At 38.7% G+C, this 26,746-nt stretch overlaps 1 protein-coding gene across 5 annotated transcripts in view; it reads right to left on the reverse strand.

Annotated features, from left to right (window-relative positions):
* LOC106060361 (uncharacterized) overlaps positions 1–26,220 on the reverse strand; it is a 37,707-nt gene extending 11,487 nt beyond the window's left edge. Inside the window, exons 1-3 of one of the 5 annotated variants that reach the window (XM_056012816.1) lie at positions 26,062–26,220; positions 5,964–6,288; positions 893–963 (exon numbers count right to left, since the gene is read on the reverse strand). In XM_056012816.1, coding sequence (XP_055868791.1) covers positions 893–963; positions 5,964–6,054 — 162 coding nt within the window. In that variant the 5' untranslated portion in view covers positions 6,055–6,288; positions 26,062–26,220. Of the gene's footprint in view, positions 1–892; positions 964–5,963; positions 6,464–6,794; positions 6,968–26,061 lie in introns of those variants that run through there. The other 4 variants (XM_056012815.1, XM_013218202.2, XM_013218201.2 and 1 more) reach the window with 4 other exon arrangements.
* Positions 26,221–26,746: the final 526 nt, after the last annotated feature.

Below are 26,746 nucleotides of genomic sequence, written 5' to 3' on the forward strand. Positions count from 1 at the left end.
TGAGAATGAGGCTAGTAGACATAGTGCCATCGAGTTCTGTTATGTTGAGAATGAGGCTAGCAGACACATTCGAGGTCATAAACGTCCCTAGATAAATTATCGTTGCTTGGAAGAAGTACTCCTGCATACCTGCAACATGATGTGTCGGAGAACACTGTTAAAGAGGCTACAATTCATTTTGTTATCCTCTAATAAAGCTCGACCCTGGCAGTGCCAGAGAATGAAAATTAGTTTTTTTTTTCTAAAATAATAATAACATTCTTATTATCATTATCGGCCCCCGAAAGGGGAAAAGAAGACGCTATTAGTTTTGTGTGGAATGTCTGTCTGTCCGTCCCGTTTAGATCTCGTAAACTAGAAAAGATAGTGAAAATCCGACATCATAATATTTTAGACCATTCAAAGTTCTGATACAACGGCTACTTTTTTCTTTTCTGAAAGGAAAAAATCTATTTTTTTAAGTTGGACATAATTTTAAAAAACAATTAACTAGTAGTTTTTCTTATTATCGATGGAACTGTAATGTTAAAGATTACAATGGAATACTTAAGCAAAGAATTTTTTTTTTCATGAGGAATAAGAGATTGACCCTTTACAAACAATTAGATCAATTCATTATAATGCCTTGGCATTAGCTGTGGTTGGAACGATGTCGCCCAAACATCAATTACCCCCCTCTCTCCACACATCATTCCCCCCTTCTCCACACAGCTGATGTATCGAAAGTGAGCAGCAAGTGCCGATGTTGCTTGCGCTGCTATTGACTACATAAAATATTACTTTCACATTTAGGATTCTGCCTGCTCATTTTCCCAGTGCTAAGTGTATCACTCTCATTCTTTACTGCTTGCTACTTCTTTAACATAGGCATATGTATAGGTGTGTTCTTTACCTGATCTATGATCTCTTGAAATTCTCTCCCTTTGTCAAATGACAAATACATCAGGGGATGACGTCTGCTACCTAATAGGACAAAAAAATAGAATGCTAGCTTATATAGTTTGTAACATTCATTTGTATGAAAATGCTACGAAAGTATTATTCTTTTTTGTGGGAGTCTTTTAGTTCTTTTGTTTATTTTTTTTTTTAAATTTCTTTCGTAATTATGATCCTTTTTTAAATTTGTGGCTTGAATTATATTAAAAAAAAATGATATATAATAAGGATTGTTCAATTTTTTGTTATTAGAATTTTCACTATTTCCATACGTTAAAGCAGCGTTTTCCAAACTGTACCCTAGTGTTCGCTAGACCTGAATAGGTGTTTCACGAACTGCTGTAATAATAAGCTAGTAAAATAATAATTAACTCTTACATACCTAAGCAAAGTGTTCCGCTATATACTCGAATGTCAAGAATATCAAAGTGTTCCGTTAAGGAAAACGTTTATCAAAACACTGCCTTAAAGTAAGAGCCACTGTTATTATGTATAGAGTTTTTAAAAAAATGATTAATCTGTGAAATTGTGACATCAATATAACTTTCGAAAATCTTTTCATGATTTATAAATACAATACCTTACTACAACACAATCCCGTGGAATTTATAGATTAGAAATAATCAAACTTAAAACTTTGCAAATTAACAACACAAGCTTCCCTTTTCTGTAAAACACTGAACTTATTTAAATTGTAACAAATGTATTCCTGCGCAATAGATTTTTTAAGAAAATGACACATTTCCCAATTTCTACGCCAATTAAATAAAGATTCTAGTAAACTTTTTCAACTACATTTTAAGAATAGGCCTACAGGATGCAATACTTAAAAGTTGAAGACAAACTATGTTGATCTAGCGTTGATTAGGTGTTGTCGTTTTAATCTAGTGTTGATCCAGATTACGACGCCTGAGAACAGTCCGTGTCAGCCCGTACTGCTATATTCTGCACGTATTGAATACAAACGAATGGCAATGTCTTCGACTTCCAAGATAAGTCATGAGTGCCATGTTTAAGATAGATAGGCAAACCCATTTGCGATCTGCATACCTTTTGACATCTGATACAGATTTAAGCTTATATAGCACCTAGAATGAAAGACAGATAGGACACCATGGCTCTAGAACAATATTATGCTGAGTCAAAGATCTATGCATGTCTAATTGTCTATGATATTTTAGATGTTTTCTTTTATGTGATTTCCGTTCGTCACAAAATGTATATTTTCATTGAGAAACGTATTAACGAAACAAGTTTAAATCAATAGATTTATCACATCCAGACTCGATTGTGGTGTTATGATTTTCAATAATTCGTTGACAGTACAAAGGCGTACTAAGCCCGGGTTTTAGGACAATGAAATTGTAATTAATACTCATCGATGGCTGTGTACTGTACATTTACTGAAACTGGTTCAACGATTATGTCTTGTACAACTTCGCTGTTTAGTTTTAGTTGTAGTGTTAATGTTTGTTATACATTATTCTTTTTGTGTGTGTGCATTGATATATTTATCTTGTTTATCAATAATAAAACAATGTGTTTTTTTACAGGATGGCTACCTGGAATGTGGTTTGAGCTCTGGACCGCCCGCTACCAGTCCCCGTCGACCTTAAGGGAGGTTTGGGCTAGAATGTAATGATCTTTAGAAACATTCGAAACATGTCTAGCATTTTACAAAGAAAGCATATATGAAATCTTGTACACGTTAACTTCAACTGATTCGAGAATTAACACCTTCAATACCAGGCAGACAGACAGAAAGAGTTGATAAAAGCCGTGTAAAAATTATTTACATGGTTGATTCGAAATATTTGATGCAATTTCACTTAGTATAAGCTTTTTTTTTGTTGTTTTATATAGTATGCTCAATATTTTACCTATTATTAATACAAATATTTTATCAACTCACTCTGTTCGTCTGTCTGTCATGGAAAAACTAAAAAGTTTGCTCACGTTTTTTCTCCGAGTCCCAATCTCGGATCAAGTTAAAAAGCGATCACCCAGCTACCCCCTTCTTTCTCCCCTCTACATCTTTCAAGTTGGCCCAGAAGTGATTGGATCTTAGCGTATTGAGAAAGCTAAAGCATGAAATTGCACTAAAACATGTCAATATCAAGTCTCAAGTTGGTCTTTGATTTTACACATTTCGGAGAGTCTCTCAGTATTGAAGGCTACATCTTAGTCCAAACCTCCAGCAGGATGGTTGTACATTGCTGTGGACAGGATTCGAGCCCAGAACGATCATAACGACATGTCCCGAGCAGATATCACTCGACAAGACAGCTATCCGTAGTTTGCAATGTACATCAATAAAATGGTCAGAATATTATTATACATTTTTTTAAAGAATGTTTACTATATAATATATAGATCTATATACTTAAGTGAAAAAAAAAAGTGTATTATATAAAGCGGCCAAAGCGGCATGTAAACCTTTTTTTAAAGTTTCATTACAGGCTTTTAATGTTTTCTCTTGAATCTATTTATAAACTTATACTCAGAGCCGGATTTAAGGCAGGGCTTCCTTGGTCTTCAGCCCAGGGAACTCCACAAAAAGGGGCCACCACAAAAGAGAATTTAAGTTACACATAGTGTTACTCTTCACAAATAGATTAAAATATAATAAATATACATTTAAAAAAAAAATTGCATATTATATAATTGTAACGTTTTGTAAGTAGTAAAATTATATACAATGTACAAGTACTTAATTTCTTTCTTCTAAAATGCAGCTTGCTATTAGATGTCAGTTTGTTTATTGATAAGTGTTAAAAAGTTGAGGTTTATTAAATCTTTCAAACAAAAAGGGAAGAACCAATTCTGTCACGGGCCTCCATATACCTAAATCCGGCCCTGTTTGTACATATCCTTTAAAACGTTTTCATTTCAATCTTTAAGAGAAACAGTCCTGTCTTCTTGTGCGGGCCGTCCCCATTGACCATATATCATGAGGACGCTTGCTTCGGTAATTTTAATCAAGAGACAAAACTCCAGTCATCAATATTTATCTGGTTAACAGGAGTACACTGCTCTTGGACGAGAGCTTTGGGAGAGGGGGGGGAATCATTTATTATTAACACGGACAAGTTTGTTAGAGTTGCTCTTGTGGGAGCAGTCTTCTTAAAGGTATCTTCTGGGAGGTACCTTCTTGGGAGTGTCTTGTGGAGAGGTGCCTTCAAGGAGGTGTTTTTTTTTAGAATTATTTTTTATGGGAGGTGCCTTTTAAGGGATTTCCTTCAAAATGTGACTAAGTGCCATCTAGCTACCAAAAAAAAAACAACAACAACAAATGTTCACATATTTATGTACTAACAACTATTAATGACATCTCTACCACTCTACTCTTCTCTCTCTCTCTCTCTATAACGGACGAAATTCAACAAACTATAGACCTATCAAGGAAATTAACGGGATAATTAAGCTATGGAACGAATGTGATAGTTTTTAAATAAGACTAGCGTGACATTTAGGTAACCGAACAAACGTGACAATTTCAAATGAAACTTACGTGATAATTAAGTCAAAGAACTAATGTGACAGTTAAGTAATATAACTAACTCAGTATTTAATGTAGCGCTTAAGCAATGGAATCAACGTGACACTTAAGTAATGGAGCCAACGTGACAATTAAATAATGGAATTAACATGACAGTTAAGTAATGGACCCAACGTGACAATTAAGTAATAGATCCAACTAGACAATTAAGTAATGAAACTAACGTGACAATTAAGTAATGAATCTAACGTGTCACTAAAGTAATGGAACTAACGTGACACTTAAGTAATAAAATCAACGTGACACTTAAGTAATAAAATCAACGTGACACTTAAGTAATAGAATCATCGTGTCACTAAAGTAGTGGAACTAACGTGACACTTAAGTAATGGAGCCAACGTGATAATTAAATAATGGAATTAACATGACAATTAAGTAATAGAACCAACTAGACAATTAAGTAATTAAACTAACGTGTCATTAAGTAATGGAACTAACGTGACAATTAAGTAATGGAACTAACGTGACAATTAAGTAATGGAACTAACGTGACAATTAAGTAATGAAACTAACGTGACAATTAAGTAATGAAACTGACGTGACAATTAAGTAATGAAATTAACGGGACAATTAAGTAATGAAACTAACGTGACAATTAAGTAATGAAACTAACGTGTCACTAAAGTAATGGAACTAACGTGACACTTAAGTAATAAAATCAACGTGACACTTAAGTAATAAAATCAACGTGACACTTAAGTAATAAAATCAACGTGACACTTAAGTAATAGAATCATCGTGTCACTAAAGTAGTGGAACTAACGTGACACTTAAGTAATGGAGCCAACGTGATAATTAAATAATGGAATTAACATGACAATTAAGTAATAGAACCAACTAGACAATTAAGTAATTAAACTAACGTGTCATTAAGTAATGGAACTAACGTGACAATTAAGTAATGGAACTAACGTGACAATTAAGTAATGGAACTAACGTGACAATTAAGTAATGAAACTAACGTGACAATTAAGTAATGAAACTGACGTGACAATTAAGTAATGAAATTAACGGGACAATTAAGTAATGAAACTAACGTGACAATTAAGTAATGAAACTAACGTGACAATTAAGTAATGAAACTAACGTGACAATTAAGTAATGAAACTAACGTGACAATTAAGTAATGAAACTAACGTGACAATTAAGTAATAAAATCAACGTGACAATTAAGTAATGAAACTAACGTGTCACTAAAGTAATCTAAGGTGGCGCTTAAGTAATAGAATCAACGTGACACTTAAGTAATGGGGTCAACGTGACATTTAAGTAATTGAGCCAACGTGACAATTAAATAATGGGATCAACGTGACAAACAAGTAATAGAGCCAACTAGACACAATTAAGTAATGGAACCAACATGACAATTAAGTCGAATGAAACTACCATGACAATTCAGTAAAGAAACATATAAGAAACATGAGTCAACAATAGTGTACAATTGTATACAACGTTTGTCTTGTCTTACCTCTGTAACCCCCATGAGGTAACTTCCCATTGTCCAGTTGGCATCTCTCAGCCTGATGCCTTCCTTCGTAAGACAAATCAATGTAGGGCATTGTATCCAAGAAATATCCAAGTGGATCCTTCAAGCTGTTAATCACTAGTATTTAATATCGTGTCATTGTCTCAAGAAAGCTACAAAAAGTTATAATTATCCAGCGGTTGGTGAGTACTGTCGTATAAAGTGAGAATCCATTTTTATGGACATAGGTATACACCTTGGTTGACTCTTCTTACAGGAGATTGCTGGGCTTAGCATTGGAATCTACTTATGTCCAACATATTGAATACTGAAAGGTAAATTATAACTTTTGACTGTAAAGTTGCTGCTTTTTTTTTTTTTATTTCAGTAATCTTGTGGTTACAACAAAATCGTATACACAACACAAGAGGCTGCAATTCATTGCCAAAAGAACCTCTGAAGACGCAGTCGTCATAAATGAATGTTCCTCAATATCTGCTTCTCTAAGGACAAAATTTGAATATTTAATATGTAGAGCGAATAATACGAAGTTTAAAAAATGTAGGTGTATCATTGAAACATTGTTATTCAAAAATCATAAGTCTCTTTGGAGATAAGCGTAAATCTTATTTCTATGCTTTATAATAAAAAAAATAATGTTACAAAATAATATGTTGAAAAGAAAATCAAAAACATTAATAAGGTTTTGTTATTGTGAATAATTTCGATACTGAAATGTAGCGTTTTCAAGAAAGATTTGTTTCTTCTCGAATAGTACTGGTAAAACTAAATGGCGTCTGTATTTAAAGCTAATTGATTAAATAACCAACTTACCCAAACAAATGTCCTTACACGAAATCTCATATTAAATATCACATTGTAAATGTTCTAAGCTTAAACGCCTTATAAAAAGGCTACTATTTATTAAACACGTTATAGCAAATATTGAATTCCACTGTATACAGAAAATTCAGTCTACTTATCGAGCGATCCGAAACCGTATCAAGGGGGCTCTATTATTCTGAGCTGGTTGAATTGTGGGGGTGGGGGGGTATCTAAGGGGTGTGGGAGGGCGCTATTTGCCAGGTGATATGTAGGTAGATTGTAGTGTTCGATACGGGACCAGGTTTCTTGATGTCTGTCTGGTCGGCAGATCAATAACAGGAGTAGTGACAGACCAGGATTAAGGAGAGGGAAGGGGGGGGGACTAGGAGCAGGGTAGGGTGTGGAGAGATAGACTTCGTCTGTAGAAACTAAGATTAATAATCTTAATCATGTACATGTATGACACATGTCTTCACGTGTGTTTGTGTGTTTGTATGAGAGAGAGAAAAAGAGAGAGAGGAAGTGTGGGGGGGGGGGGAGAGAAAGAGAGTGAAAGTGCTAAAGAGAACCGTGAAATGGTCAATACTGACAATGCACTGTGCTGTGTCCACTACCTATACATAGTAATGTACAATTAGCCAACTGATCACACTTATAAAACAAAATGAAGTAAGTTGCGGCCCCTGCGATTCAAGTTACGTCTCACACAAGAAGCACCGCTCAACTGGAGTCACAGCAGTGACTGTATAGTGAGAGACTTTTATGCCTGTGATTTATAATAAAGGATTACATCTAGATTATTCTAGATGGAGATGATCTAAACTAAAAACTCAACACATTCTCACAGCTAATATCAGACATATTAATCTAAATCTAAACATTGTTTTTTGATAGAGCCGTTGTGGAGGAGCGGGGTTGTGGAGGAGCGGGGTGTTTATTTATTTTGTATTTTTTGGCTCTACCGAAGAATAGTCAGAGATAGTAACAAGGAATTTTTTTTTGGTGTGTGGTGTGGGGGGGGGGGGGAGCCTGGGGGGCTATTATTACTTTATTATCAAATATTCTCTTTACATTTGGTTGGGTAGAGGTATGGTTGGGCCCTATTTATGGTTAACAAACATTAAAGAGATTGTATTTAGAAGATTTGTCGATATAATTGTGTATATTAGACACAGGGGTCGGCAACCCTTTGAGTTGAAAGAGAAGAGCCAAAAATTACAATTATACAAATTGTAAAATTTTTAAAGAGCCACAATTTTTATCTTGATAACAATAAATAGTACTCGCATAATTGATGTTTTCAGATTCACAATATAAAAAAAAACGAATCTATTAATTCATATATACGTGTTTTTCACAACAAATTAGGTTTAGAAAGTTTGGATACATTTTGCTCATAACTTGTTTTTAGTTTCAAACACGACTCTAAATTTTCAATTGTTAGTTGGCTTGTTACTTTAGTTTTAATGATATTCATGCAAGAAAACACTTGCTCGCACGAATATGTCGATACGAAGATAGTCAGTACTTCAAATTCCAACATTACCTCATTGTGGCATTCTGAAGACTATTCCATGCGTCGAATATAGGCTAATTGCCTCAGCTCGAGACATTTCTTTTCAAGTTGTCACATTTGTTGCCTAACGTACATACATTTCTGGACCTCCAACCTTTTCAACTTGATTTTTGACTCTGTAAACTTTCCACTCCACAAAACTTTACTTTTTAAATCGATCAATTGCATTTCAAGAGAATCAGTATCAATTCCAAATGGATCAATGTGGATTTTGTTACTTGTTGATTGCTTCTAGCTTTGAGAAGATCATTCGCTTCTAACTCACAGTCAAAGCACGTGGTGAAGATGCGTTTCGTCTTGCGTCGAATTAAAAGCTTCATAGAAACACCCAACGACTGCGTCATTCGAGAGCTTCTGACGACAGTGACGACGCGTGTAATGGGGGGGGGGGATAAGGCTGCCTAATCCTCGTTAAACGATTCAGAACTATTTTAAAAAATGTTTCGATAAAATAAATAATATTTGCGTATGGAATTAAAGAGCCGCAGCTTCACATCCAAAGAGCATGTGGCTCGCGATCCGCAAGTTGCCGACCCCGGTATTAGGGGTCATTCTTTGGTGACCATTTTGAGCCTTGGAATCTATTGTAAATATAGAAGTAAACAATAGAAAGGTGACTTTTTTGGTACGGCTGTTACCTTTTGAACATAGTGTCTGCAAAATGCGGTGTACCTTTTTTTAGCGGCCCCCGAAAGGGGAAAAGACGCTATTAGTTTTGTGCAAAATGTCTGTCCGTCCGTCCAGTTTAGATCTCGTAAACTAGAAAAGATATTAAAAATCCGACATCACAATATTTTAGACCATTCAAAGTTCTAATGCAACAGCTTTTTTTTTTTTCTGAAAGCAAAAAATCTAATTTTTAAAATCAGTTACGGAAGCAGTTTTTTTAAGAGAAAAAGCTAATTAGTATGCATTATAAGTAAAAAATATTTAAAACGAATAGTACTCTTGTTAACTTCATTTTCCTAAATTTTTGTTGAGGACCACCCCTTTACTAGCACAAGAGATTGATCATTTTTTCAAAACAATTAGATCAATTATAAGACATCAGTTAGGCCAGGGGAGGCCCGGTGGCTGAGCGGTAAAGCGCTTGGCTTGCGAACCGCCTCTGAGTCCACTCAGTTCTAATGGATACCTGACATTAGTTGGGGAAAAGCAAAGGCGGTTGGTCGTTGTTCTGGCAACATGACACCCTCGTTAACCGTAGGCCACAAAAACAGATGAACTTTACATCATCTGTCCTATAGACCAATATGTCTGAAAGAGGAACTAGTTAGGCCAGGTTAACATCTAACTTTACATTCACTTTCATCTATCCTTGATCTGCAGGAAAGTTGGGGCAAGATCTGTTAACCTTCTTTCTCCATTCTTATCTCTCATTTGTCTTTGATATAATTTCATTCGGATGTTCTTTCTGAAATTATTGAAGCCTGCCTGGGTGGACCACTTCGAGGTGGACTTGTTACGACACAAGACTCTTTGAAATAATAATACACTCTCAGGTTATTACTCTATGAATACTTTAATATTACAACAAATTATGTAAATACGAAACATTTCATTTCTCTTCCTGTCAGGTTCTCCGGCTTCCCCTTTTCAACATCACTTCCATTCATTACAAAAATTCGCACCATTATTCATGCACACCGTGCTGCGCTACGACCGTAACAGCAAGCAGCTAGTGTCTCAGTTCCTGCCTTAGCTCTTTAACTAAAAGCTGGTCTAGTTGTTTCAAAGATACCATTGTGCTAGAATCCTACCTCCTCCCGTTGAGTCGCCTATAATCCCACTTCTGAGACCAATGTAATAACTGAAGAGAGGCAACTCAACGAGACAAAGACGTTTATTTACACGGAGACATGACAAACACAAAGGGGGATCTGCCTTGAGTACAGCATCTCCATATTGGCTCTCTACTTGGGCGGAAATCGTTCTCTCATGTCAACATCCGACTTGTTTAGTCACAGATAGTGCGCAACTTCTTTCTGTACTATCTTGGATGGCGGTGCACATGGCAAAGTCATAACAATATACATACATACATGCATGCATACATACATACATATTTTTTTTCAAGGGGGGAGCGAAAAAATCCCCCAACCCCCCCCCCTCTCCCAAAAAAATCCTGGCTACGCCCATGGAAAGAAAATTAAAAATAGCGTATTTCTTTTTTTTCTTATATGTAGCACATGTCCATACTGACCCACCATAAATTTTTAATAAATTTTGCCCCAGAAATGCAAGTGGTTTGCCGAAGCCTTTTCTAATAGTTTTAAAAATGTTAATTGTGTATTGTAGACTGTAAAATCGCATATTTAGATTCAAAAATAAAAGATGTTTTCTTTGAAGTCCGATCCAGAATTTATTTGAAGTGCCTTACTGCTACGTCTGTGTGGGTTGGTCACTCCAAGCAGCGAGTGTCCGGTACTTGTCACTCCTAGACGCGAGTGGCCGGTACTTGTCACTCCAAGCAGCGAGTGGCCGGTACTTGTCACTCCAAGCAGCGAGTGGCCGGTACTTGTCACTCCTAGACGCGAGTGGCCGGTACTTGTCACTCCTAGACGCGAGTGGCCGGTACTTGTCACTCCAAGCAGCGAGTGGCCGGTACTTGTCACTCCAAACAGCGAGTGGCCGGTACTTGTCACTCCAAGCAGCGAGTGGCCGGTACTTGTCACTCCAAGCAGCGAGTGGCAGGTACTTGTCACTCCAAGCAGCGAGTGGCCGGTACTTGTCACTCCAAGCAGCGAGTGGCCGGTACTTGTCACTCCAAGCAGCGAGTGACCGGTACTTGTCACTCCAAGTAGCGAGTGGCCGGTACTTGTCACTCCAAGTAGCGAGTGGCCGGTACTTGTCACTCCAAGCTGCGAGTGGCCGGTACTCGTCACTCCAAGCAGCGAGTGTCCGGTGTAACTCCAAGCAGCGAGTGTCTCAGTACTCGCCACTCCAAGCAGCGAGTGTCTTAGTACTCGCCACTCCAATCAGCGAGTGTCTCAGTACTCGCCATTCCAAGCAGCGAGTGTCTCAGTACTCGTCACTCCAAGCAGCGAGTGTCTCAGTACTTGTGCTACGCCTTAAGATTATGAAGCGAATACATGACTTTACATCATCTGTCCTATAGACCACAAGGTCTTAAAGGGGAACTAGTTAGACCAGGTTCACATCTAACTTTACATTCACTTTGATCTATGCTTTGATCTGTTGGAAAGTTGGGGCACTACACAAGATCTGTTAACATTCTTTCTTAATTCTTATCTCTCATTTGTCTTTGATATAATTTCATTCGGATGTTCTTTCCTAACATCCTAACCCTAACCCTATCCCCTGACCCCAATGTTCTTTCTGAAAATATTGAAGCCTGCCTGGGTGGACCACTTCGGGGGCCGATTTTGAGTTTGTTTGTTTCCAAACTGTCTTTTGTAACCTTTTGTGTTTAGAGCTTTGAATTATAGTTACGTAACAAAAAAAGTTACAAACATGCCTATTGAACAAAATCTATCAATTGCAAATGAGCTTTTTTTAAACAATATTATTTTTCAAAACCTTTTTTCGGCGCTGATCTTAAAAGCCTTAATCTAAGCAAGTGGAGTAGCTTCAAATCGTTTTATTTCCAGTGTAGCAGGGGCCTATCTAATTCATATTAGAACAATTTTTTAAGTAAAACATTATTGAAAAGGTTATTTTTCAATAGGATGAGTAATGAGCTGTAGACGTCAGGAGAATGCGTTTCAGCAGTAAAGAATGAAAGAAAAAACACTTTTGGCGTCGGCCCTACTGATGAATAATGAGCTGTAGATGAATGCGTTTCTGGCAAAAGCACAATAAGCACATATCTGTTTATACTTCTTACATTAAATCATTATGCATCCTCTCTTTTCAAAATCATGGTAACTACTTATGACTTCAAGAAAATGGTGTCTACTGATTTCTAACCATGGGGTTAACTCTCAGAACGAGATTTCCTGACAATAATATTCGATTAGGTTTCACTTTCACGTGAAACATAACAAAAAGTTATATACTCCGTGATTCCCACTAACTCATGTCACAAACAATAATGTGACAGGGAGTCTACAATTTTCCCACTAACTACAGGTTGAACATATTCTAGGGCACATTAAGCGTCTTCCGAAGGAATAAATGGTCAGAATGTAATAAAGATTAATTATGTACATACATACATACATATATACATATATATATATTGTAATAACTGAAGGGAGGCAACTCAACGAGACAAAGACGTTTATTTACACGGAGACATGACAAACACAAAGGGGCATCTGCCTTGAGTACAGCATCTCCATATTGGCTCTCTACTTGGGCGGAAATCGTTCTCTCATGTCAACATCCGACTTGTTTAGTCACAGATAGTGCGCACTTTCTTTCTGCACTATCTTGGATGGCGGTGCGCATGGCGAAGTCATAACATTGCCCCCGTCTTAGCACTTTTCGTCCCGAAAAGAAACACTGCAGCTGAGGTTTGACAGTTCAGGTGGAGGTCGATCAGTCGGAGCCACAGGCGGCAGGGAGCGTGTTCCCCACGAAGCCATTGCATTGTTTTCCTCCAGTGCTGCTTTCTATTTCTCCATTTGACCAGGCTGTTGTTGCGACGATGACGTGGCCGTTTGACACACAAAGAGATAGTGTCGAGCACTGTTTTCTTCAGCACAGCCGTTGATCGGACACGCTGTATCAGCAGACCTTCCCGACAGACGCCTCTCAAGGGAGCTGCAGGTTCACATGCAGCCACGTTGCAAACAAAGTCCAATGCACCGCAGTCATCCTCAGATAACAGTCTCACGTCCAGAATATAGGTCTCTGCAGGTTCAAATGGATAATGTCTTCCTCTTGACAGCTCAGATTTAGAGTGGCTTGATAGACATTCATCTATGCCAATGTCGATGATGATGGTAGAAGTACATATGCCCTGTTGGTGGTTTTCTTGGCATCTAAATACTATGTGTGATGCGCCGCACGTACAGCTTATGCTAAACCACTGGATGCAGTTGTCAAGCTTCGAATTTCCCTCGTGAGCACCGACAGATACACAGAGGTCTTTAAGGTTCATAGCAACCGGCTTAGACGCAGACCCAACGTTGTCTTCATCTGTCCGGCTAATTGAGGTACTGGTAACAGGTACAACAGGAACAAACGCTTCAGGGACATAGCAGACTTCAGTTAAGGTACCGGTAACAGGTACAACAGGAACAAATGCTTCAGGCACGTAACAGTCTTCAGTTTCTTCATTTGTCTCTTTCCCTTCGATTCGCTACATCTCGTTGAGATCATCACAGCAATCATTGTCACGTTTCTCGTCTTGAAAGTCACAACCACAAGACTTGCCCACAACACAGACACAGACGGCGCTCCAATCCCCAGCGTCTCCGTCACCACTGTTTGTGCAGCCACAGTCTTGACCACGCAACTTCTTTACCAACGAGTCTACAGGCAACTGCTCCTTTACCAACGAGTCTACTCCTTCTTTCAATTGAGACACCATTATATCTACCTTGTTCCCCATACTGTTAATTTGTTCACACAATGCATCAATACCTTCATTTATCTTGCCAATAAGCTCATAAATCTCCGGTTCAATTTCTAATAGGTAGGTCTCCGAATCTTCGTCTTCATCAATCAGGGCTTGCTGGAGACGAGCTGTAAGCACCTCCTTGCTACCACCAAGCTTCAGGCTTCTGTAACGAAGTTCCTGCCTTAGCTCTTTAACTAAAAGCTGGTCTAGTTGTTTCAAAGATACCATTGTGCTAGAATCCTACCTCCTCCCGTTGAGTCGCCTATAATCCCACTTCTGAGACCAATGTAATAACTGAAGAGAGGCAACTCAACGAGACAAAGACGTTTATTTACACGGAGACATGACAAACACAAAGGGGGATCTGCCTTGAGTACAGCATCTCCATATTGGCTCTCTACTTGGGCGGAAATCGTTCTCTCATGTCAACATCCGACTTGTTTAGTCACAGATAGTGCGCAACTTCTTTCTGTACTATCTTGGATGGCGGTGCACATGGCAAAGTCATAACAATATACATACATACATGCATGCATACATACATACATATTTTTTTTCAAGGGGGGAGCGAAAAAATCCCCCAACCCCCCCCCCTCTCCCAAAAAAATCCTGGCTACGCCCATGGAAAGAAAATTAAAAATAGCGTATTTCTTTTTTTTCTTATATGTAGCACATGTCCATACTGACCCACCATAAATTTTTAATAAATTTTGCCCCAGAAATGCAAGTGGTTTGCCGAAGCCTTTTCTAATAGTTTTAAAAATGTTAATTGTGTATTGTAGACTGTAAAATCGCATATTTAGATTCAAAAATAAAAGATGTTTTCTTTGAAGTCCGATCCAGAATTTATTTGAAGTGCCTTACTGCTACGTCTGTGTGGGTTGGTCACTCCAAGCAGCGAGTGTCCGGTACTTGTCACTCCTAGACGCGAGTGGCCGGTACTTGTCACTCCAAGCAGCGAGTGGCCGGTACTTGTCACTCCAAGCAGCGAGTGGCCGGTACTTGTCACTCCTAGACGCGAGTGGCCGGTACTTGTCACTCCTAGACGCGAGTGGCCGGTACTTGTCACTCCAAGCAGCGAGTGGCCGGTACTTGTCACTCCAAACAGCGAGTGGCCGGTACTTGTCACTCCAAGCAGCGAGTGGCCGGTACTTGTCACTCCAAGCAGCGAGTGGCAGGTACTTGTCACTCCAAGCAGCGAGTGGCCGGTACTTGTCACTCCAAGCAGCGAGTGGCCGGTACTTGTCACTCCAAGCAGCGAGTGACCGGTACTTGTCACTCCAAGTAGCGAGTGGCCGGTACTTGTCACTCCAAGTAGCGAGTGGCCGGTACTTGTCACTCCAAGCTGCGAGTGGCCGGTACTCGTCACTCCAAGCAGCGAGTGTCCGGTGTAACTCCAAGCAGCGAGTGTCTCAGTACTCGCCACTCCAAGCAGCGAGTGTCTTAGTACTCGCCACTCCAATCAGCGAGTGTCTCAGTACTCGCCATTCCAAGCAGCGAGTGTCTCAGTACTCGTCACTCCAAGCAGCGAGTGTCTCAGTACTTGTGCTACGCCTTAAGATTATGAAGCGAATACATGACTTTACATCATCTGTCCTATAGACCACAAGGTCTTAAAGGGGAACTAGTTAGACCAGGTTCACATCTAACTTTACATTCACTTTGATCTATGCTTTGATCTGTTGGAAAGTTGGGGCACTACACAAGATCTGTTAACATTCTTTCTTAATTCTTATCTCTCATTTGTCTTTGATATAATTTCATTCGGATGTTCTTTCCTAACATCCTAACCCTAACCCTATCCCCTGACCCCAATGTTCTTTCTGAAAATATTGAAGCCTGCCTGGGTGGACCACTTCGGGGGCCGATTTTGAGTTTGTTTGTTTCCAAACTGTCTTTTGTAACCTTTTGTGTTTAGAGCTTTGAATTATAGTTACGTAACAAAAAAAGTTACAAACATGCCTATTGAACAAAATCTATCAATTGCAAATGAGCTTTTTTTAAACAATATTATTTTTCAAAACCTTTTTTCGGCGCTGATCTTAAAAGCCTTAATCTAAGCAAGTGGAGTAGCTTCAAATCGTTTTATTTCCAGTGTAGCAGGGGCCTATCTAATTCATATTAGAACAATTTTTTAAGTAAAACATTATTGAAAAGGTTATTTTTCAATAGGATGAGTAATGAGCTGTAGACGTCAGGAGAATGCGTTTCAGCAGTAAAGAATGAAAGAAAAAACACTTTTGGCGTCGGCCCTACTGATGAATAATGAGCTGTAGATGAATGCGTTTCTGGCAAAAGCACAATAAGCACATATCTGTTTATACTTCTTACATTAAATCATTATGCATCCTCTCTTTTCAAAATCATGGTAACTACTTATGACTTCAAGAAAATGGTGTCTACTGATTTCTAACCATGGGGTTAACTCTCAGAACGAGATTTCCTGACAATAATATTCGATTAGGTTTCACTTTCACGTGAAACATAACAAAAAGTTATATACTCCGTGATTCCCACTAACTCATGTCACAAACAATAATGTGACAGGGAGTCTACAATTTTCCCACTAACTACAGGTTGAACATATTCTAGGGCACATTAAGCGTCTTCCGAAGGAATAAATGGTCAGAATGTAATAAAGATTAATTATGTACATACATACATACATATATACATATATATATATATTGTAATAACTGAAGGGAGGCAACTCAACGAGACAAAGACGTTTATTTACACGGAGACATGACAAACACAAAGGGGCATCTGCCTTGAGTACAGCATCTCCATATTGGCTCTCTACTTGGGCGGAAATCGTTCTCTCATGTCAACATCCGACTTGTTTAGTCACAGATAGTGCGCACTTTCTTTCTGCACTATCTTGGATGGCGGTGCGCATGGCGAAGTCATAACATTGCCCCCGTCTTAGCACTTTTCGTCCCGAAAAGAAACACTGCAGCTGAGGTTTGACAGTTCAGGTGGAGGTCGATCAGTCGGAGCCACAGGCGGCAGGGAGCGTGTTCCCCACGAAGCCATTGCATTGTTTTCCTCCAGTGCTGCTTTCTATTTCTCCATTTGACCAGGCTGTTGTTGCGACGATGACGTGGCCGTTTGACACACAAAGAGATAGTGTCGAGCACTGTTTTCTTCAGCACAGCCGTTGATCGGACACGCTGTATCAGCAGACCTTCCCGACAGACGCCTCTCAAGGGAGCTGCAGGTTCACATGCAGCCACGTTGCAAACAAAGTCCAATGCACCGCAGTCATCCTCAGATAACAGTCTCACGTCCAGAATATAGGTCTCTGCAGGTTCAAATGGATAATGTCTTCCTCTTGACAGCTCAGATTTAGAGTGGCTTGATAGACATTCATCTATGCCAATGTCGATGATGATGGTAGAAGTACATATGCCCTGTTGGTGGTTTTCTTGGCATCTAAATACTATGTGTGATGCGCCGCACGTACAGCTTATGCTAAACCACTGGATGCAGTTGTCAAGCTTCGAATTTCCCTCGTGAGCACCGACAGATACACAGAGGTCTTTAAGGTTCATAGCAACCGGCTTAGACGCAGACCCAACGTTGTCTTCATCTGTCCGGCTAATTGAGGTACTGGTAACAGGTACAACAGGAACAAACGCTTCAGGGACATAGCAGACTTCAGTTAAGGTACCGGTAACAGGTACAACAGGAACAAATGCTTCAGGCACGTAACAGTCTTCAGTTTCTTCATTTGTCTCTTTCCCTTCGATTCGCTACATCTCGTTGAGATCATCACAGCAATCATTGTCACGTTTCTCGTCTTGAAAGTCACAACCACAAGACTTGCCCACAACACAGACACAGACGGCGCTCCAATCCCCAGCGTCTCCGTCACCACTGTTTGTGCAGCCACAGTCTTGACCACGCAACTTCTTTACCAACGAGTCTACAGGCAACTGCTCCTTTACCAACGAGTCTACTCCTTCTTTCAATTGAGACACCATTATATCTACCTTGTTCCCCATACTGTTAATTTGTTCACACAATGCATCAATACCTTCATTTATCTTGCCAATAAGCTCATAAATCTCCGGTTCAATTTCTAATAGGTAGGTCTCCGAATCTTCGTCTTCATCAATCAGGGCTTGCTGGAGACGAGCTGTAAGCACCTCCTTGCTACCACCAAGCTTCAGGCTTCTGTAACGAAGTTCCTGCCTTAGCTCTTTAACTAAAAGCTGGTCTAGTTGTTTCAAAGATACCATTGTGCTAGAATCCTACCTCCTCCCGTTGAGTCGCCTATAATCCCACTTCTGAGACCAATGTAATAACTGAAGAGAGGCAACTCAACGAGACAAAGACGTTTATTTACACGGAGACATGACAAACACAAAGGGGGATCTGCCTTGAGTACAGCATCTCCATATTGGCTCTCTACTTGGGCGGAAATCGTTCTCTCATGTCAACATCCGACTTGTTAAGTCACAGATAGTGCGCAACTTCTTTCTGTACTATCTTGGATGGCGGTGCACATGGCAAAGTCATAACAATATACATACATACATGCATGCATACATACATACATATATATTTTTTTTCAATGGGGGAGCGAAAAAATCCCCCCAACCCAACCCCCCCCCTCTCCCAAAAAAATCCTGGCTACGCCCATGGAAAGAAAATTAAAAATAGCGTATTTCTTTTTTTTCTTATATGTAGCACATGTCCATACTGACCCACCATAAATTTTTAATAAATTTTGCCCCAGAAATGCAAGTGGTTTGCCGAAGCCTTTTCTAATAGTTTTAAAAATGTTAATTGTGTATTGTAGACTGTAAAATAGCATATTTAGATTCAAAAATAAAAGATGTTTTCTTTGAAGTCCGATCCAGAATTTATTTGAAGTGCCTTACTGCTACGTCTGTGTGGGTTGGTCACTCCAAGCAGCGAGTGTCCGGTACTTGTCACTCCTAGACGCGAGTGGCCGGTACTTGTCACTCCAAGCAGCGAGTGGCCGGTACTTGTCACTCCTAGACGCGAGTGGCCGGTACTTGTCACTCCTAGACGCGAGTGGCCGGTACTTGTCACTCCAAGCAGCGAGTGGCCGGTACTTGTCACTCCAAACAGCGAGTGGCCGGTACTTGTCACTCCAAACAGCGAGTGGCCGGTACTTGTCACTCCAAGCAGCGAGTGGCCGGTACTTGTCACTCCAAGCAGCGAGTGGCCGGTACTTGTCACTCCAAGCAGCGAGTGGCCGGTACTTGTCACTCCAAGCAGCGAGTGGCCGGTACTTGTCACTCCAAGTAGCGAGTGGCCGGTACTTGTCACTCCAAGCAGCGAGTGTCTCAGTACTCGCAACTCCAAGCAGCGAGTGTCTCAGCACTCGCCACTCCAAGCAGCGAGTTGTCACTCCAAGCAGCGAGTGGCCGGTACCTGTCACTCCAAGCAGCGAGTGTCTCAGTAATCGCCACTCCAAGCAGCGAGTGTCTCAGTTCTCGCCACTCCTAGCAGTGAGTGTCTCAGTACTTGCCACTTCAAGCAGCGAGTGTCTCAGTACTTGCCACTCCAAGCAGCGAGTGTCTCAGTACTCGCCACTCCAAGCAGCGTGTGTCTCAGTACTTGCCACTCCAAGCAGCGAGTGTCTCAGTACTTGCCACTCCAAGCAGCGAGTGTCTCAGTACTTGTGCTATACCTTAAGATTATGAAGCGAATACATGACGATCACAAAGCCTACATTGCAATGTTCCGCCATTTTGTATGTACGCGAGCTGCACTTAACGATTTTAGCTACCAAACATTTAATTTGAATATTGTTTTTAGAGCTATAACACGTCCTTGGAAGTCACGTGTCAACAGTGTGCGGGATGAAGACCACGTGACTATGCCATAGTGCTCAGTATTTAAAAAAAAATAATATTTTCGTATTGTACATTTTCCAGACACACAAGAGACATGGATGGGAGAGAGGTGGGTGGCTTGTAGTTTGAGTCAGGGAAACCGGATGTGGCACCTTTTCATGCTAGTGTCTGTCTATTGATTTGGTTTCATTTTTCTATTTTGTAGTTTCCTTTGGATCTTTCTGTTCCATTAATGGCCGAGTTCTTTACACTGATTGCACCATTTGTGTACAAGGGAGCATCGGTCCATTGTAGGGTAGAGTAGATATAGACTTTAAGGCAGTCGACCTATTCGCTTATTAACATAAACCAGTGCTCATCAACCTTTTTGGATCTTGGAGCCCACATGCGTATCGCGAAAAAACAAAGTGGAGCCTAGTTTTTATGGCTTATTATGCAATAGGATCAGAAGTTTCGAAAGCCGGAATTGTAATTAAATATTAAATACTCTATACAATAGGTCAGAAACAAATAAAAAGCTCAGTTAAAAAATTTTACTAAGTACTAATTGAAAGGCATTTTTTGGGTATATTAGTTCTTATTAGCAACACGAGAAACAGCGGTCACCCCTCAATGCGAAATGGAGAGAAACTAAACAATACCAAGGACGCTTAATGGACCTCATTCACCAATCGTAAACAAACAACATTTAGCCACGTGATAATATTTATAAAACTAAAAAAAAAAAAACTGTCACGTGATAGCCATTGTGTATTACGTAATGTGTATAGAAGAGATAGAAAATCAAGTGGCTAAATGTTATTTGTTTACGATTGATGAATGAGGTCCATTGTACTTAAATGTTGCCAGCTAAAAAATGAGATTGAAATTTAAGAGTTGTGCTCTTATCTTATATATTACAGACGTTACTTCAAAGAAGAAGATAATTACGCCCTACGCAAAATCTAGTCATGCTTGTTAATCAATGACTTAAACTCTGCTAAGTCGTTGGTTTTCCTGGCTGATTCAGGCAACCCATTCCATTCTCTAATAGCACTAGGGAAGAAGGAGCACTTATACGAATGTGTTCTAGCGTATCGAATAAGAAATATGACCCTATTTCTGTTTGTAAATTATGGTTCAATGTTTGATGTATTATAGCTATTTTATTTGTATTATTCTATCCTGAGGTGTCTCTAAGTTTAGTGATTTTACTAATGGTGATACTCTAATCAAATTTGAATATTCGTTTGTTATAAATCTGACTGCCCTATTTTGTATTGGTTCTAGTTTCTTTTCTTTTTTTATAAGTTGAGGGATTCCAAACAGAGTATGCATATTCTAATATTGGCCGAACTAAAGTTAAATATCATTTTAGTTTTATGTTCTTGTTAGATTTGTAAAAATTATTTTTAATAAACCCTAATGTTATGCTTGTATTTCTAATAGTTTCATCAATATAGGGATTTCATTTATTACAAAAAAAAAACACGTAGATATTTTGAGTTGTTAGCCTTTGTGAATAGTTCTCCATGAATAAAGTAAGTTTTTTTTTGTTACTCTTAATAACTGACATTTCTTTGGGTAGACAGACATGTACCAATTTGATTCTGAAAGGGGAACTAGTTAGGCCAGGTTTACATCTAACTTTACATTCACTCTCACCTATCCTTTGATCTGCTGGACCGTTGGGGCACTACACAAGATCTGTTAACCTTCTTTCTCCATTCTTATCTCTCAATTTTCAATGATATAATTTGATTCATTTTCTTTCTGAAAATATTGAAGCTTGCCTGGGCGGACCACTTTGGGAGTTCGATATATGAGGGTGCACTTCCACACAATCTGTCTTTTGTAACCTTGTTATTTCTCACTTTGTAATAAAATTGGTTTACATGCATGTGCATACCAGTATTGCATACAACTTAATTTTAATAACGAAGTGTTCGCTTTCTAAAAACTAAACAAAGCCGCTACACATATTGATAGCAGGATTAATGTGACGGTGAAATCAGATTTGCAATAGCGCTTAATTAATATTTCCCGACGGACAGTGAAAACATAAATTGTGCATTTTTATTTTAAAAAAGTACTGTACATTTTCAAACGCGTAAAAGAAACAAAACGTTATATTTGGTCTGTTTACCGAGTTTAAAACAAAAAGGGAAAGAAAGTGTTAAGAATAGTTAAGTCCATTTAAGGACATCACAAGAGGACATGGGTGGCTGATTAGCTGTACAGTGGACAGTGTGCTACTTTCTCCTTCAACAAAAGTTACTGACAGTACATACAACGGAGAAACATCGTGTCAACACGCCGTGGTCTGATTAACGGCTAATGCTAACTAGTTTATTATCCAAACCACAATAGCATTTGTACATTCTTATAGAGCTTTTACCTTCTCGAGATTTTTTTTTATCAAACTACACATTCAAATATCCCAATCAATCCAGAGATTCTCGCGGTAGACAAGTTTGGAAACAATTTACTATGTAATGTCCACTACAGAAAGTCCCCCTTCAGACCATGCGATCTAATGGGCATAAGATGTAAGGTCATCTGTTCCTGTATCCCACGGTTATCGAGGGTGCCATGTGGCCAGCACAATGTCATGTCCATGTCAACTACACAAATGCGATCTTTGGAACAGATAAGGAAAGGTCATCCTTTGAGGTGGTCCACGCTTAACGAGGATGCTATGAGGCCAGCACAATGACCAACCGTCTTTCATTTTCCCCAACTAATGTCAGGCACTCCTAAGAGCTGGGTGGACTCAGAGGCGCCCTAAAGCGCTTGGTTTCCGAATCGAGGGTCCCAGGTTCAAATTTTGGTAAGGACTGGTCAACTACACAGATCAATTGTTATTATATAACATACTGGTAAGTCAAACATTTACTTGTAGCAAAGTGTAAATTCGTGTTCACACTAGTGTGTCATAACGCTGTGCTTGTATATAATACGTTCACTGTATGTCCATTAGCACAAAGACTTGAGAAACGTTTGTTTCTAGTGTGCACACTGACGTACCTGCCTTCATTGTTATGCTCTGGTAGGAGTAGTGTGACGTCACAGACCTGTAACCGGATCTATTGGTATCAGCGTCTCTGATCAGTAAGTGTCACTAGTTTAATAAGGTTACCTGATCATTGGTCATGGTTCGTAAGTAAGACAAATATCTCAGCAGACTATAAAAGCTACGCAACAACATTTCGCTGACTCGGCGCAAATGTAACGGATCTGAATGGTTACTGTTCTTAGCATGTTTTGGCTTTTATTTTATCATATTTAAAAAAAAAAAAAAAAATTTAATGTAGCTTTTCTAATCTTTTGCAATCTTATCTTGATTTTGTCCCATCTGTCTTGTATTAATTGCCATATTACTTTAAAAAAATTTCTAATAGTATTTGGAAAGAAATATTACTTTATAATCATACCTATCGGTTTATCTAAACTTCCAGATTAATTAAAGATTTTAACTTAATTGTTGGCTATCTTTGTTTTATTTTTTTTTGGCTTCTGAATTAAAATTTTTGAACAAATATTGTAGTTTTCGTACTGATGATTTCCGAAGCACCACCAACTTCTTCAGTTTTAGACTGCCGCATTGTATGAGCACAGGTGGAGTATACGCATTAGATTGATGTGACAGTATTAGTGGAAGTGAATGGTCGTTGGTTAATAGCGCCTTCTTTCTTCTTATCTTTTTTTTCTTTGCTATGGGCAGTTGGGCAGCCAAGATTTTTAATTTTTACTTTTCAGATAGTAGAAGTTAAGTAAAAATGTTGAACTACTGAAAACTTTATAAACTTAATGAACTCTAAGTAGTTGTAGTACTACCTAGTAAGGTGGACAAATTTAGATTAATCATTAGATTGTGTTACGATTTCAATTTTTGTTTAACATATCTGTTTTTTTTTACCTACTTTTAGAAATATGTTTGAGTGTAATATGCATATTGAATATCCAACAGCTTCGGTGTTTTTTGTTTTTTTTAACTATCAGTTACTTTCAGAATATGGGAAGTTTAAAGACAACCTGCGACACTGTGGATTTTACTTTCGTTTCTGTATATATAGATACACCTATTTCTTCTTCTACTGCCCAGTCTAATATGATATGCATCAGACTCTTGAAAGCACTTTGGAAGCAGAAGACGTCATTGGAAGCAGAAGTCGTCATTGGAAGCAGAAGACGTCATTGGAAGCAGAAGTCGTCATTGGAAGCAGAAGACGTCATTGGAAGCAGAAGACGTCATTGGAAGCAGAAGTCGTCATTGGAAGCAGAAGACGTCATTGGAAGCAGAAGTCGTCATTGGAAGCAGAAGACGTCATTGGAAGCAGAAGTCGTCATTGGAAGTAGAAGACGTCATTGGAAGCAGAAGACGTCATCGGAAGCAGAAGACGTCATTGGAAGCAGAAGACGTCATTGGAAGCAGAAGACGTCATTGGAAGCAGAAGATGTTGGGATAGTTTTGTCAACGTATGTCCACGGACTTGAATTGTGGCCAAGTGGTGAAAGTGTTATGTTACGATGGGATCGTGTAGATTGTAGATTGTAGATTGTAGATTGCATAGATTGTGGTTAAGAATGTAATGTTACTAATATGTACATTTGACCTTCAAACCAATGACGGATTATTCAAACACTCTCGTAATGTGTGAGATAATTATTCATTGATACGACACGGGCTTATAGGTTTTATACATATAATGTAAAAGTATCCTGAAAATTGTATTAGTGTAGACCAATGTGTTGTGTACTAATGTAGCACCAATGTGTTGTGTACTCATGTAGCACCAATGAGTTGTGTATTAATGTAGCACCAATGTGTTGTGTATAAGTATAGCACCAATGTGTTGTGTATTAATGTAGCAACAATGTGTTGTTTATTAATGTAGCATCAATGTGTTGTATATTAATGTAGCACCAATGTGTTGTGTATAAGTGTAGCACCAATATGTTGTGTATTACTGTAGCACCAATGTGTTGTGTATTAATGTAGCACCAATGTGTTGTGTATAAGTGTAGCACTAATATGTTGTGTATTATTGTAGCACCAATGCGTTGTTTATTAATGTAGCACCAATGTGTTGTGTATTAATGTAGCACCAATGTGTTGTGTATAAGTATAGCACCAATGTGTTGGGTATTAATGTAGCAACAATTTGTTGTGTATAAGTATAGCACCAATGTGTTGTGTATTAATGTAGCAACAATGTGTTGTTTATTAATGTAGCATCAATGTGTTGTGTATTAATGTAGCACCAATGTGTTGTGTATTAATGTAGCACCAATGTGTTGTTTATTAATGTAGCACCAATGTGTTGTGTATAAGTGTAGCACTAATATGTTGTGTATTACTGTAGCACTAATGTGTTGTGTATTAATGTAGCACCAATGTTTTGTTTATAAGTATAGCACCAATGTGTTGTGTATTAATGTAGCAACAATGTGTTGTTTATTAATGTAGCATCAATGTGTTGTGTATTAATGTAGCACCAATGTGTTGTTTATTAATGTAGCACCAATGTGTTGTGTATAAGTGTAGCACCAATATGTTGTGTATTACTGTAGCACCAATGTGTTGTGTATTAATGTAGCACCAATGTGTTGTGTATAAGTGTAGCACCAATATGTTGTGAATTACTGTAGCATCAATGTGTTGTGTATTAATGTAGCACCAATGTGTTGTTTATTAATGTAGCACCAATGTGTTGTGTATTAATGTAGCACCAATGTGTTGTGTATTAATGTAGCACCAATGTGTTGTGTGTTAATGTAGCACCAATGTGTTGTGTATTAATGTAGCACCAATGTGTTGTTTATTAATGTAGCACCAATGTGTTGTGTATTAATGTAGCACCAATGTGTTGTGTGTTAATGTAGCACCAAAGTGTTGTGTATTAATGTAGCAGTCAAATTGAAAGTTTACACAATTATTTATTATCGATTGAATATAAAAAAAATTAACCAATCGCTTAATGAATTAGTCGTAATTAATACATTTATTTTGTTTTATATGTACTCTTGTCCAAGCCAATGTACAGAACTAGGGCGTTCATTACCAATCTTATACTAACAATAGAGTAATAAAAAACATTCTATTTGTATAAGTACTAGAAAAGCTCAGTGGCGAAACACGTCGCCTTTCCATCGTGTAGAATCGTGTTCGAATTTTGACAAGAGCAACTTTTTTTTTCTTCAAATAATTGTTTGCTTTTTCACTCAATATAAGCAAGGATTTTTTATATTTTATTTATATAGACACTACCTTTACCTGCAGATATCCACAGAAATATATAATCAGGTAAGTCTTGGCGATAGTTGTTCACAATACATAAATAAAGACTAACTCACCTTTTCTTAGAGTTACTGCAAGGTAGTGGTCCAGGAACTGTTTAATCCTCTGTCACAATAAGGACACAGCACGCAAGTCTGTAGGGCCGATAGTGAACAATGAAAGAGAGACTTCACTATAGTGGCTAATCCTCGTGAGACCAGACTTTCTGTTCTACAAAAGCACTAGATTGCCCCCCCCACCCCCAGACTGTCCCCTTCCAGACTGTCTCACCCTCCTTTCCCCGCAAGATTATCCCCGCCTTCTATTTTCACTACTTATTTTGCTTGATTTTTTTTTATGCTAAGCAGATGTTCTAGCAGCCAGGGACTCTCAAGTAGATGTACTAGCAGCCAAGGACTCTCAAGTAGATGTACTAGCAGCCAGGGACTCTCAAGTAGATGTACTAGCAGCCAAGGACTCTCAAGTAGATCTTTTAAAATCAAGGACTCTCAAGTAGATCTTTTAGCAGCCAAGGACTCTCAAGTAGATCTTTTAGCAGCCAAGGACTATCAAGTAGATCTTTTAGCAGCCAAGGACTCTCAACAGGGGCGGACGACTGGGTGTCAAAATCGGCCCAGGCATTTCTATTCAAGTCTGGCCCATAAATTGTATATCTTATGATGGGCCTCCAATTATAGGCCTACCTGTCCTGAAAATAATTATGTTAAGTTTAATAATGTATCAATAACTGTAAGCATGCTC

This window comes from Biomphalaria glabrata, chromosome 15 (assembly GCF_947242115.1).
Source record: "Biomphalaria glabrata chromosome 15, xgBioGlab47.1, whole genome shotgun sequence".
NCBI lineage: Eukaryota > Metazoa > Mollusca > Gastropoda > Planorbidae > Biomphalaria > Biomphalaria glabrata.